At 35.5% G+C, this 13,560-nt stretch overlaps 2 protein-coding genes across 3 annotated transcripts; both read right to left on the bottom strand.

Moving 5' to 3' along the window:
- Positions 1–7,740, bottom strand: LOC137707439 (DEAD-box ATP-dependent RNA helicase 15). 2 transcript variants are annotated; one of them, XM_068446305.2, is made up of 12 exons: positions 7,422–7,740; positions 7,191–7,307; positions 6,354–6,454; positions 5,298–5,470; positions 4,883–5,114; positions 4,654–4,772; positions 4,250–4,306; positions 3,975–4,159; positions 877–1,021; positions 681–764; positions 498–561; positions 1–229 (listed from the first exon to the last, which is right to left on the bottom strand). In XM_068446305.2, exons 2-12 carry the CDS (start codon positions 7,304–7,306, stop codon positions 219–221), a joined length of 1,287 nt encoding a protein of 428 aa, XP_068302406.1. In that variant the 5' UTR covers position 7,307; positions 7,422–7,740; the 3' UTR covers positions 1–218. The 2 variants fall into 2 exon arrangements, with proteins under 2 accessions (XP_068302406.1, XP_088545459.1); XM_088689333.1 differs by having other exon boundaries at positions 5,298–5,600; positions 7,422–7,670.
- Positions 7,741–9,472: 1,732 nt separating this feature from the next.
- On the bottom strand, positions 9,473–10,512 carry LOC137708368 (embryo-specific protein ATS3B). Its single transcript, XM_068447424.2, has 3 exons — positions 10,298–10,512; positions 10,096–10,203; positions 9,473–9,937 (listed from the first exon to the last, which is right to left on the bottom strand). The coding sequence occupies exons 1-3, from the start codon at positions 10,457–10,459 to the stop codon at positions 9,665–9,667; spliced, it is 543 nt and encodes a 180-aa protein (XP_068303525.2). The 5' UTR covers positions 10,460–10,512; the 3' UTR covers positions 9,473–9,664.
- Between the last annotated feature and the right edge of the window lie 3,048 nt (positions 10,513–13,560).

Raw genomic sequence — 13,560 nt, forward strand, 5'->3', positions numbered from 1 at the left:
TTGAGTTAAAACTACCATCACATTATCATAAACAATTCAGCTAAATCTCAACCGTACAGATCCTCTGCTTCCTATAACAAAAGCATCCTAAATCCTCTTCCCTTACAACAAAATAGTCTACATTCAAAACAAATGTGCTACTAACTGAACCGGAACAAGGCAACTAGATCCAGAGTCCACCGTCGCTCGAATTTTGCAGGGTTCCTTTCGGAAAATGATTACACTTGCACTGCGTAAACCAGAACGATTTGTGAGTATATCTGTATCAGAAAGTACTAGCACAAGGCAAGAGTGCCACAAGACTTCATCATGATTCAAGATTTTTCTTTTTTCTTTTCCTGAACAGGAAAAAAAAAAAAAAAAAAAAAGAAAAAAGAACAAGTCTCTCGATTCATGCTTGTCCCATTCACTATTGCTGCTACTTCATTCATCGTTATTCGTTACTGTGTTAATGCTTATACTAGATCATGTACAATTTATGAAAAAGGATATCTTACTGTAAGTAGAAGTATCAATTTGCTCGGGAAGCTCCTTTATGTCCACCTCAAACCTTGACTGGACCTGAAACGATCGATTTGGATTAAGAGAAGGAATAGCAGAAGCATAAGAACCTGTATTGAATTATGTTTATATGGTTATGTATTATATACATACAGTACATACGTACGCACACAACTTACCTGATTAAGAACTTCTGAATCAGAAGCAGAAGATACAAATGTAATTGCTAGCCCCTTGGTACCAAACCTACCAGCTCTGCCAACCTGTGAAGGAAGGAAAACCCATCAGCCAGAGTTTAGGAACAGTGTGTACGCCCCCGACAAACATAGGCAAAACAACAAAACTGTTAACACGGATATGCAAATGAAACAATACCCTATGCAAGTAGGTATCAGCAGAATCAGGCATGTCATAATTGATAACAATGTTAACACGCTCAATGTCAATTCCCCTTCCTACTAAATCTGTTGCCACAAGAATTCTTGAAAGCCCCTCCTTGAAATTCTTGTAACGTTTTAGCCTGCAAGCGGAAAACCATGCAAATTAGATGAGGCTAAATCGCACACAACAATTTTGGCACTCCTTTTTAGCCATCTGCACTCCAAACTGAATTTACAACTTCATCTAAATGTCTAATGCACAAACAAGATAAACAAAAGAAAACAAGCAATAAAAAAAAAAAGCAATTCAGAAACAACTAAGCTCAAAACATCCTCCAATCATGTGGAAATGATAGTAAAGTCAAACCAACCAAACCATACAATTACTGACATAAGATTCATAAACATTTTCTAAACCATGTAAATGGTCCCCTATTATTCATAAGGAAAAGAAAAAAGAAACAATGGCCCTTTTTGTTGATTTTCAATTTCTAAAACCAGACCAGAATCAGTGACATTATTGGGTGCTAATCATGCCATATGCAACAAATACTGGAGAAATAAGAAAAAGCTAAATAGGTAATCAGAAATCCCGAATATAATTATGCTAAAACAATGCAATTACTTCCTCTAAATGCTTCGCCTTATGATTTACACATCATCCTCTGGAGCCAAATGTATCAAGTAGAGATCTAGTGGACAATCACAGGAACAGGAACCATAGTTAATGGATGCTAAACGACAGGAGAGTCCCAACTAAGGAAGTAGGTAGATTAGTCACTGAGTTAGGTCAGATGAGGCCTCGTTTTGGCAGCTCGTATAAGGAACCGGATAGTACTAATAATACGAACCTAGTTGTTTGGTGCATAATGTGTAAAATAACCACCGGATAAAACAATCCGGTCCCACAATTTTAATACACCCTACACCCGCTTAGTTATCCTCTCCTATACGCTGGTATAATTTAGTCAGGCGTTCGCTTTTCTCTAACCCTCTCTGCTTCTGCGCATTGCGACCAAGTTGTTGCCGCTCTTTCTCCCTCCGTCCATCCTAACTGCTAGCAGAGGCTCCAGTGACGGAGGAGCCCAAGAAGGAAGGATAGCCAGCGACGAAACTCAGAACTCCATAAGAGAGGAAGTCTGTACAGCCAACACCTAATATTAAAACCGTCGCTCAACCTCCATACTTTCAGTTACTTTAATTCGTGATTTTAGATCCCGGTTTCTTCATTTTCTCCATATTTTGCTTCTGGGTTTTCTACTTTCAGGCACTTTAATTTGCGATTTCATATCAATTCTTCATTTTCTCCATTTTTTGGTTCTGGGTTTTCAATTATGGTGCTCAAATCGAGATTTCTGATTCAATTTTTTGCATCTGGAGCGCTGCAGTTGAAGAACTCGGCAGCGAGAGGGAAGCTGATCAAGATCAGGGCTTCGTACAAGCTCTTCAAGGCAAGCAAGATGGAGAAATGTGCACAAACAAAATCAAAAGGACCTCATTTGTGGATTATTCTGTCAATTTATTTTCCCTTTTATTCATTTTATTAACAAATTTTTTCTTAAAACTAATATGGAAATTGTTTTTGATAAAAAATAATAACAGTACGATTTATATGGTACAGTAACAAACACAGTATTAAAGAATTGATCTTTAGTCCGATACTGCACCAAACGCCTGACTAATTTAGTCAGTCCTATCCGGTGGCTATTTATCCTATCCGATTGAAATAGTCAGTACAGTCCGAGCTGCCAAACGAAGCCTGAGGGTATTATTTGGAAGGACTATGATCATTGTAATATCTATAGAATTGATTATACTTGAGGGACATCTTGAGTGATCCATTCATGGGTAGTTGTAGGTAACCAGCAGAAAAAGAGAAGCCTCAGTGACTTCCTTTTAACTATGAACTTCAGATGGAGGGAAAATTTGACTTCTTTTTAACTTAAGGATATGAAACAGAATTTACAAACATGTTAATTATGACGATACTCTCAAAAAATTACGTCCACCGTATCTAAGCTTTATAGTCAGCTGGAGCAACAGTGAATAGTTATAATAAAAAGGGAGTTTTAACCAAAAGCCCACGGTATTGTTCACTTTAACGAAAAACCACATTTTTACACTAAAAAGTCAATTCTGGTACTATTTACTTTACCCTTTATTTTGTCCTTATCATTAAAACTCAAAGTTTTCAAGCCCTTTCCATTAGTTTTCCTTCATAAAAATGACTAAAAAGTAATTAACACATCTGTACTTGCAGATCATAATGCATTCACACAGTAAACCAACAATATATCCCAAAAAAGCACAGGCATAACAATATATCCCAAAAAAGAGCACAGGCATACGAAATTATAAGCTGGGGCACAGACTCGCATAAGCCTGCTTGAGGCTAGAGTGAACTACAGGGACCTATAATTTCTCAAGGGTGGTGCTATCCACACTCATTTTTACTTCTCATACCCCCCCTCTCAATTTCCGACCTTCTGATCGAATGAAATGAAGAAGATCAGTGAACATAAATTGACAAGGGTCTGTGGGAGGTAAAAGGGGGTGTGAATAGCACTACCCTTTCTCAATCAAGAATTAAAGAACCATAATTGCATCTATTAGGACAGAAGTCTGACAGTTTACAATATAGTACATAAGAAATCAAATCAACGCACCAATTTCATAATACTCTAATAAGCCAAAAGTATACTAATTTAACTTTAAACAAAAAAAAAAGAATCACTTTTTTAGCGTAAAAAAATTGGGCAACATTTGGATAGTAGAATAACACAACCAAGTACATTATTAAACCCTTACTATGAATGGTAGCAACTGTTAGCATATGTTTTCAGTAAGAGTGGTGATTTTCACACCCCCCCCAATTTACTTCACGCACACCCTATTATTTGCTTTATAGTTTTTTATGTAATTATATATAGGGTAGTGATTTTCACACACCCCATGTTACCTCTCACACCCTCAAAAACCATTGAACAATTAAAAGGGTGTGTGAGAGGTAAAATGGGGTGTGAGAAAATAATATATGGAAGAAGGCTTGACACTCACACATTCTATGTCATCAAAAAGGGATGGAAGGCATACCTTTCTTCCTGAGGCATTCCAGAGTGAATGCAGATGGAGGGGAAGTTACAGTCAGCAAGTAACTTGTTCAGCTCAGCTGCCCTGCTTACACTCTTTACAAAAATAACAACTTGGTTGAAATCCAATGCATCAAGGAGGTCAGTCAACTTGCGGTTTTTCTCAGGCTCACTCAATTTGATGTAGTGCTGCAGCAAGAAAGCAAAAGGGTGAGCGAGCAAGAAACACTTAACCAACAACACAAGAAATCATCAATCAGATTCACATGTTAGACTTACCTGTACGAGACCATGAAGAGTCAATTTGGCCTCATCATCCACATAAATTTCCATGGGCTGCAACAAACAAATATGATCACAAGTTGAATTAAAACACAATGGCCTCCAATGCTCCATAATAAGCAAATGTGAACAATAAGACCAAGAAGCAGTATCCATAACATTCTATTATTATAATTATACTCTTTAAGACGAAGAAAAAATCTCGTATGCTGCCTGACACAGGCAGACTGTTATATGATTGCTCAAAAACCTTGGGATCAGATTCACTGTCAAAGGCAGATCGGTTGAGCAAAATTCTCATAAATTAGGAGTAAGACCATTAATTAATATTATACCAACTATATACAATCAAAATAAGGTGATTATTCTAAATTCATGTCAAGGATTAAAGTGAACATTACATCTTGCATAAACTTCTTGCAAACAGGGCGTATTTCCTTGCTTAGTGTTGCTGAAAACATCATCACTTGCTTGTCATGAGGAGTCAACTTAAATATCTCCTGCACATCTCTCCTCATGTCTGAAAAAGATAGAACAAATGGAGAAATAAATCAAACAAAACAAAAACAAGTTTTTCCACAGTGAAATTGTAGGAAATGTCCTTTTAACAATTAGCCGCAAAACACTTACCAAGTGACTCAAGCATCTTATCACATTCATCAAGAATAAAATGTCTGACATTCTTCAGTCCAAGCTCTTTGTCTCTTGCCAAAGCTAATACTCTCCCAGGTGTACCAACAACAATGTGAGGACATTCATTTTTTAGCAAATCTTTGTGAACCTTGATACTAACACCTCCATAGAAAACTGCAACCTTCAGGTCCGGCAAATAAGTACTAAACCTCTCGAATTCATGACAAATCTGTACCAAGAAACACAGAGGTTAGTTCATGAAACAGAAACTGAACATAGAAATGTACGACGGAAACATTTTTTGCATCATATCCAACACACATATATATATATGCATCACACACTCATGCAGAGATCAGCATTGTAATAGTTCAAAAATAGATTTCTCTATACTTAAATTCACAGAACATACCTGGTAAGCCAATTCTCTTGTGTGGCAAAGAATAAGAGCAGCAACCTGACCAGCTACTGGATCTATTTGCTGAAGGGTTGACAGAACAAAGACGGCAGTTTTTCCCATCCCAGATTTTGCTTGACAAATAACATCCATTCCTAAGATAGCTTGAGGGATGCACTCATGTTGAACTAATGAAGCAAACAAAATCGTACCGGACGAAACCTCAGTAAGTATAAATGACCTTCCAGATCCATTTAATGGAAAGGTTTACCAAACCAGTTTTCTTGCCGAAATCATGAATATGGAATTAGTGATTACCTGGATGGAAAAAAGAAAAAAAAATTCAGAAACAGTTAAACATGGAAGATGCTTAAACAAGTACAACAATCTTTCCATTCTCACATTCCATGTAACAAAAATAAGTTGATGAGGGAGTGTTCACATCTCTAATTGCAAAGGATATTGATATTCATACAATCATTTTTACCTTTCACACACCCTTGTTAATTTTTGGCCATTGATCTTCTTCAATTCATTCAATCCGACGGCCGAAAATCGAGAGGGGTATGTGAGAAGTAAAAATGGATTTGTGGATAGCACTACGCATTGTTGCATGTTTTAAATTAGCAATTCCTATGGCACATCTAATCTAACAGATAAAAACAATGGAGGAAAAAACACAAGGCATTCGAATATTTAAGATGGATAACAATTAGATACTTGACATCAACAGCTTTATTGAAATTTCAAACTTACAGAAACTCATCCAAAGAACTGATATATCAACGCCATCTCATACCAGACCAACTAAACTCCCAAGAAGTTAAAAGTGATTCCCAGACCAGCTAAACTAACAAGAAGTTAAAAGTGATTTGGAGTCTATAGCGTGCTCAAGTTGTATGCCAAGAACTCAGTCATTTACTTTGTAACCAGGAATACAAAATGAGATGTAACCATATATAATTATCTAACAATCTTTTCCCAACCAAAAGATCAAAAGCCTAATGCCTCTTGAAATTTATTTCAAGAATAACCAATGATATCAAATGAAAACAAAGAGTAGAACTTTGCCTTCCGAAGGATGTTCGAATCCAGAATCCACAATTGCTCGAAGAAGCTCCGGCTTCAAAAGGAAGTCTCTGAATCCCGAACTATGGATGCCAACATATCCCCTGAACCATATTATATAATAGGTTAGAAAGAACAGAATTTGGGGACTAAAACCAAAAGAACATTAAATCATCGCAAATATGAATTACAGATTAGCTAGACATACAGCACATCTTAACAAATTTTTGGTGTCATTCATCGAACCATAACAAAGAGATAGACGCATAGAAGCATTACCCTCCACTGAGAAATTAAGAAACTGCAATTTCCATAAATCACTACAGTATCATGTTTTTCCCACACTAACCACAGTAATGCCTAGAGGAAGGTTAACTTTCCAGTCTAATTTCTTTTATTCGGACACGCAATTATTAGATAACTATACTTGGGCTGCTATATCTCAACCTTATTCACAATGTCAACCTTATTCAGTTGATTAAATCATCGAAAACACATGAGGCAAACCAGCACAAGACCCTAAGTAAAAATGCTATCAAATTTTTTCCTGAAGAATTTAATGAACCGAAGGAACCCATACTTTATATACTTGTTTCCTCAGTTTCACCAATCAAATGCAAACAATACCAATAATCTAAGAACAAACCGACCGGAAAAAAAATAAATAAATAAAAAAAGCAAGTGTAACTAAAATCAAAATTTTAAAAAAATACAACTTTTATCTATTACATACATAAGCAAGGAACCCAATTGATCGGTGATAGTAATTTCAGGTGATTTTTATATCAAAAATTAATAAATACAGATTTACAATAAATAAAATAAACTGAAGACACTAACTTTTTGACGGTATCGCCAGAAGGCTTGGCAGAGACGGAGTTGGGGGCGTTTTGGTCCTCCTCTTCGTAGTCGACGAGCTCCTCTTCGTAACCATCGTTGTCTCTGACTTCACCCATTCTATACACCCACCCAAAATTAGACTTTCAGCGAATACAATTTCACCAAGAATTGCGAATCAGAAACTTCAAGAACACATTCAACAGCTCAGATAGGGTTTTCCGAATTGCATACCTTTGAGCTTCCACTGAGCAAGAGAGAGAGAGATACGGAGTGATAATCTGCGGGTGCCGAGACCTCTGTGAAAATTTGAAAAAAAAAAGAAGTACAAAAATTGAAAAAAGTTCGGGGGAGAAGAATGAAGAGAAGGGGTGCCCTAGATCTAGGGTTTGGGTTCGGGGAGAGGGAAGAGAGGACTTAGGGTTTCGAATGGAGTGCAGAAGATATAGGAGTGTGGGGGACAGTGAGTGGACGAAATCACCCTCTCGGTTGGGTTGGACTCACCTAGACCTGCAGATTTTTCACAACGCGTTAACACAATATGAAATAATACAAAAAATAACAATTTCCGATTAATGCATTAACTAATCAAGTCATTGTCAAATCATAACACAAAAAATAACAATTTCCAATTAATACATTAACTAATTAAGTCATTATCAAATCAACACGTTAATATCGAGTTTTTAACAAATCTACCCACAAGTAACGCATTTCAATTTGTTTTTAAAAAAATGTTAATCCGGTAATTTTCAACTACTAAACAAACCTAGTCTCACATAAACATCGACAATCATTATGTAGAAGAGAGTGCTAATATGGGTAATTTGTTTTAACCTGTTAAGTAAAGCTTTTCACATTAGTACTCTCTTCCACATAAACTAAGCATTGAAATTACCACCACCATCTAGGGGATTTGATATCTCTAAGAATCCTATACACACCTAATATAGCTTCATCTCCCTCTTTTACACATCATCGTTTATGTGATACATATCCATGGAGGCTCATCTCTCCCACGCCTCGACATATACTGATTCGTTAAGGATGCCTCATGATGTAACTCTCATCACACCACTCTTTTCTAAGAATTACACATTATTCGATTCTCCTCTCCAAAGATATGTAGGCAGTTTTAAATCAGATTTGCTACTCTCCCAATCAACCCCATTCCCCCATGGTCGACGCTCATTTGGTGATTTCAACAAGATATCACATCCGTTTGCGGATGTGCACAAATTTGATTTCAACAACAAAAATTAGAATGAATCACACGAGCATTATAAAGGGGCATGAGAGAGATTATGTGATGTGCATCGCTTGGGTGAGGAAAGGTGATGTGCTTTATATGTGCACATCCCATCTCTCTTAGCAAGACACGTTTTGGGTATGGAAGCCCAAGAAACAAAACTGGATTGGACGGGCCTAAAGCGGACAATATTTTAATGGGAAGTCGGCTTTGACAATTTGCAAATAACTAGTTAGAATGAATTATCTACAATTCTCTTTTACATCGGTACATTTATAATGATCCTGTAGTGCATTTCTATTTCTTCCTATGTAATGTTCTCGGACGTTGGATTTGCGAGTATTAAAGCATTTAAAATAAACTACTTAGAATTGTGCAACAATGATTTCGTGAAGGAGTTTTAAATGACTACTTAAAATGAGTCCATTTTTTATTCTCTTGCCTTTGTTGTAATGTTATTTATTTGGTTTCTAACCAATTTATCCAAATTCTATTGGTGGAAGTTCCTTATCCAAACATAGCCAAAGTTAGTTTGTGTTGGTAATTAAAATGAACCAAAGAAATAGTAAATTCACTTGAATCAAAAGTACAAAGTGTCAACAAGCCCATCATAGGATTGTAACTTAGCAGCGAATTAAAGCAATTGCTTGTATAGAGAACTAAGTAGAGGAGGCGAGAGATTCATCACCACCTCAATGCTGAGGTCACATTAAAGCACAGCCCTCAGATTAACAAGATACACCCACCTCTAATAAGTGTGTAGCAAACAACAATTGTTCTGCTCAAATTAAAAACAAAAGGAAGTAAAAAGTGGACAAGGATCCTCTTCTGATCCTCTTTGTGGGAATATGGAGGATGAATCAATCATATCCGTTCATCGTACATCATATATCGTGCGGCCAATTTTCATTAAAGACTATTTATATTCAATTTTAAATTAAAAGTGCAAAATAATTTATAAACGCACAATATACGATGAACGGACCGAATCCCCACAAAAAAGATCCGAAGAGGGTCCTATTCCGTAAAAAGTGTCTTTGCTCTACTAAAATCAACTTTTATTTCTAAAATTCCATGTTCTTGATACCATCAATCAACAACCCTCACCACAAGCAAAAACCCAACAAACACATAATGCTAAAGCATCAATACACATTACATAGCAGAGCCCTAAATGACCTGAAATTAACCAGGAATCCAGCACTGCTAATCTCCTCTACATTCCCAGCTACATGCTCGAAGTGGAGGATGCTGCAGCACTGTTACACTGATTAAATCCATACCAAACACCATTTGGAATAAAAGAGTTGTAGTAAAACGTAACAGCCTTGGTGTAATGGCCATAGATTGTCACTGCCTCTGTTTTCCACCCATCGTATCCGCTCCGGTACAGATACACATAACAGATCTGGTATGTACATGGCCCCGAAATCTTAAACGTATCCGTGGAGCAGCTCTCGAATGTCCTCGAATACGGATCGTCGATTCTCGGAGCATACACCTGATAATCCAATAAACAAAAAATCCAATATAATCTTTACTTATGAGTTTTATTAGTTGTAATTGCAGTACTTTTCTCGACAAAGTCATCTGTATGTTGTCAGACCGTTAATCCAGATGGTAAATCCAAAAAGTTGTACAGATTAAGATTAGTATTACCTGATTGCCATAAGCATCACCAAAGGCAATACTGATCTGATCCCGTGTATAGCGGGGCGAAGAACAGCTGGTCTGTACTGATACAGTGTAAGAACAGCTCCCTGCGTTCTGCAAGAGTGACATATAAATTAATTTGTAGTTTAAGACTATACGGTAAATAATATAATCTGTGTATTAATCGAGAAGAATTGATGTTAATTACCTGGGTTTTGTTGATATTGAAGGATGTGAGAGGTTGGGGCTGTGGAATGATTGATCTGCTGCTGCCTTGTGCGAAGGTGAAGAGGAAGAGGAAGCCCAAATGAAGAAGAGAACTCACAGCCTTCATCGTTCTTGTTTTACTTTTCAATACTGTCTGTCTCATCAGGCAATAAGATCTATATACTGGAGTTCCCTCTCTTTACCCTTGGCATTAATCTCCTTGTCATGTTGCCAACAAATCATTAGTTGTACTTGCACCAGATGAAATCGCAGTAAATTCACCTGGGAGATATAATGGTTGGGTAGGAATTTTAGATTTGTATTTTTTAAATAAATTTTTAGTTTAATTCATAACGTTGATGAATCACATAATGATGACAAGAAGAAGTTAAAATACCACTGTAATTCTTGGTGGCATAGAAAAGCTAAAATACCACTATAATTCTTGTTGACACTCGAAAAAGTGAATTGTTGTTGTAAAACTAATTGTTTTTTATTTTTTTGATCAAAGTAAATTTAGTGGGAAAGAGATCTTCTTCTGATTCTTTTCTCTTAATTCATCAAATCAGGTGATTCGTGCGGCTGAAATTTGAATCAACGGTTATAAATAGAGATCCACTTTAAAAATTATAATAATTCAAACTGTTGGATCAAATTTCAACGACACGAATTCTTTAATTTATGGATTAGAAGGACTGGCCTTTCCCAACCCTCAAATTAATGAGTACAGATCCAAACAAAGAAACGACAATTAATGTCCCACTGAATCCCAGCACAGGCTACCTGCTGCCATGTGTCTATCCGCACTTCTTGTCCTCCTTTTGGTCCTTTCCCCACCTGTATCTCTCTCACTGCCAGTATAGCGTGGCATGACCTCAAGCAATAAGCATCGGGCAGGAATATACTTCACAGTATATTTTTTTCTTTTTTCTTTGCTATCACACTTGTACTATTTAACAAATTTCATTTTATCTCTATACTTAATATTGTTTCGCTTTAACATCTACGATTTTTTTTAAAGGTATTCATCAATTTCCCTCTTGAATTTGTGATAATTAGCCAATTTCCCCCCTCAACTTTAATTTTGGCCAATTTCCCCCCTCAACTTTCATAATTAGTCAATTTACACTCTACTGTTAATTTTTTAATTTGATCATAATTAAACAAGTGTGTGTAAGAAACTAAATAAGATGTATGTTAATCATGTTCCTATATCTTTATCCTATTACAAATAGATTAAAATTTAGAATTTTACAATTTATCATAGATAGTATTATTAGTCATGATAAATCAGTATAGAGTAATTTTATTTGATTTTTTACTATACAAAATTGATAACGAAAATGATTGATGTGTAAATTTTTGTATGTGAATACAATTTTCTTTATAAAAGTGAAAGCTAAGTTCAAGTAAATTGCGGAGAATCGAGCTTTAGTGAAAAAATGGCTAGTCTATTCATAATTTTCAACTCCTTATTAAGAATAACCCATTTTATTGAAATAGGTCTGATCCATGAGTTTAGGATTATTATTTCTTTTTGTTATTATTTCTTCTTCTACATGCTTTAAACCCGATTCATAACTTTTTCTTATAATCAACCCATATCACATACTAATTGTATTATGTTTTTGTACATTTTAGCCTATATTATGCAGGTGAGTTTATGTTAATTTTAGTACTTTGTTGGAAGTTATTAGAAAGATTGAAAATTAAGAAAAGAATAAATGGAAAATTTAAAATAAAAAAAAATTAACAGTAGGGTGCAAATTGACTAATTTTGAGAGTTGAGGGGGGAAATTGGCCAAATTAAAGTTGAGGGTGGGGGGAATTGACTAATTATGAGAGTTGAGGGGGGAAATTGGCCAACTTTAATTATGAGAGTTGAGGGGGGAAATTGGCCAAAATTAAAATTGAAGGGGGAAATTGACTAATTACTAGAGTTGAGGGGGGAAATTGGTCAAAATTAAAGTTGAGGAGGAAAATTGGCCAATGGTCACAAGTTTAAGGGGGAAATTGATGAATACCTCTTTTTTTAATATTCCACTTTATCATATTCCGTCAATTAGTTAAGCAACCCTTAAATGTGCTGATGTGGCATGAAAGATTTAGTCTTCTCAATTACGCTGGTTGTGTGGCATGTGAAATGACATGTTAGTGAAACTCATGGCTAATGTGAGGTAGGTTAAACTTAAATTAGGGTTTGATTTCTTCATATTAAGAGAAAAATATCAAAAGAAAAGATTGAATTTCAAAATTCGCAAATCAATTTCAATGTTTTCGAAAACTTTTTTACAAAGATCTTAGAGTTCTGTCATGAGAATCTCTACCTTTATCGCTCTCCTCTTCTTTACTTTTATTTATTTATTTTTTATTTTTTACTCTAGAGAAATCAAACATTGGTTTGAGTTTAGCTAACATAGTTGAAAAGACTAAATCGCTCATGCCACATTAGCAATTAACAATTCTTTTAACCTATTTGAAGAATTAAAGTAAAGTGAGAGATTGAGGAATGGTGCGTGTGTTAAAGTGAGACAATATAAAGTGTAGAGGTAAAGTAGGACACGGAGAAATTATGCATGTGATAAATTGAGTCAACATAGAATGTAGGACTAAAGTGAGATTTGGTGAAGATTACAGGGTCATAGCTAATAGTAAGTTCTTTTTCTTTGTCTTTGCAAATCAAGGTGTAATCCAAGTTGATTAGAGTGTGTTTCTTGTCTAATCCGAAGTTCGAATTCTTCATTCCGTATTCCTTAATTTAGAATATTCTTTGGACCCTTTCGGTATCATTGTTACTTTAACTAAACATGGGCTACCCAAAATAAAAAGAAAAAAAAAATACAGAAAATTGGAAAATGATGTAGCACCAATTAAATTTGTGTTTTAATCAAATTGAAATTTGATTAATAATTGTAATAAAAATTTGTACGATGTAGAATGTTCTACATCATTTGTTGGACAAAGTTGGTGTCTCTAGCATTACTTAAATTGAAATGGTTATCTAGCAAGCCTTCAAATCTTCTGTACCAAAAAATTACCCACGTATAAGAATTTGACACATGGCACCTAATAAAAACTCATTTGACTCCAAAGTGTAGAGCTCTTTTAACAGATAATACTTAGGCACTCACCAATAAGTACTTTATATGTACCTTACATGCATCTAGTAATTACCTTAAACCGTGTTATACCTCTTCGGTTGACTTGGTCCGTGTATTTTCAATTTAACCGATTTAATCTTCGTGCTTCACTCACTTATTTAAT

Source organism: Pyrus communis, chromosome 17, assembly GCF_041283825.1.
Source record: "Pyrus communis isolate YQ-2024b chromosome 17, ASM4128382v1, whole genome shotgun sequence".
Lineage (NCBI taxonomy): Eukaryota > Viridiplantae > Streptophyta > Magnoliopsida > Rosales > Rosaceae > Pyrus > Pyrus communis.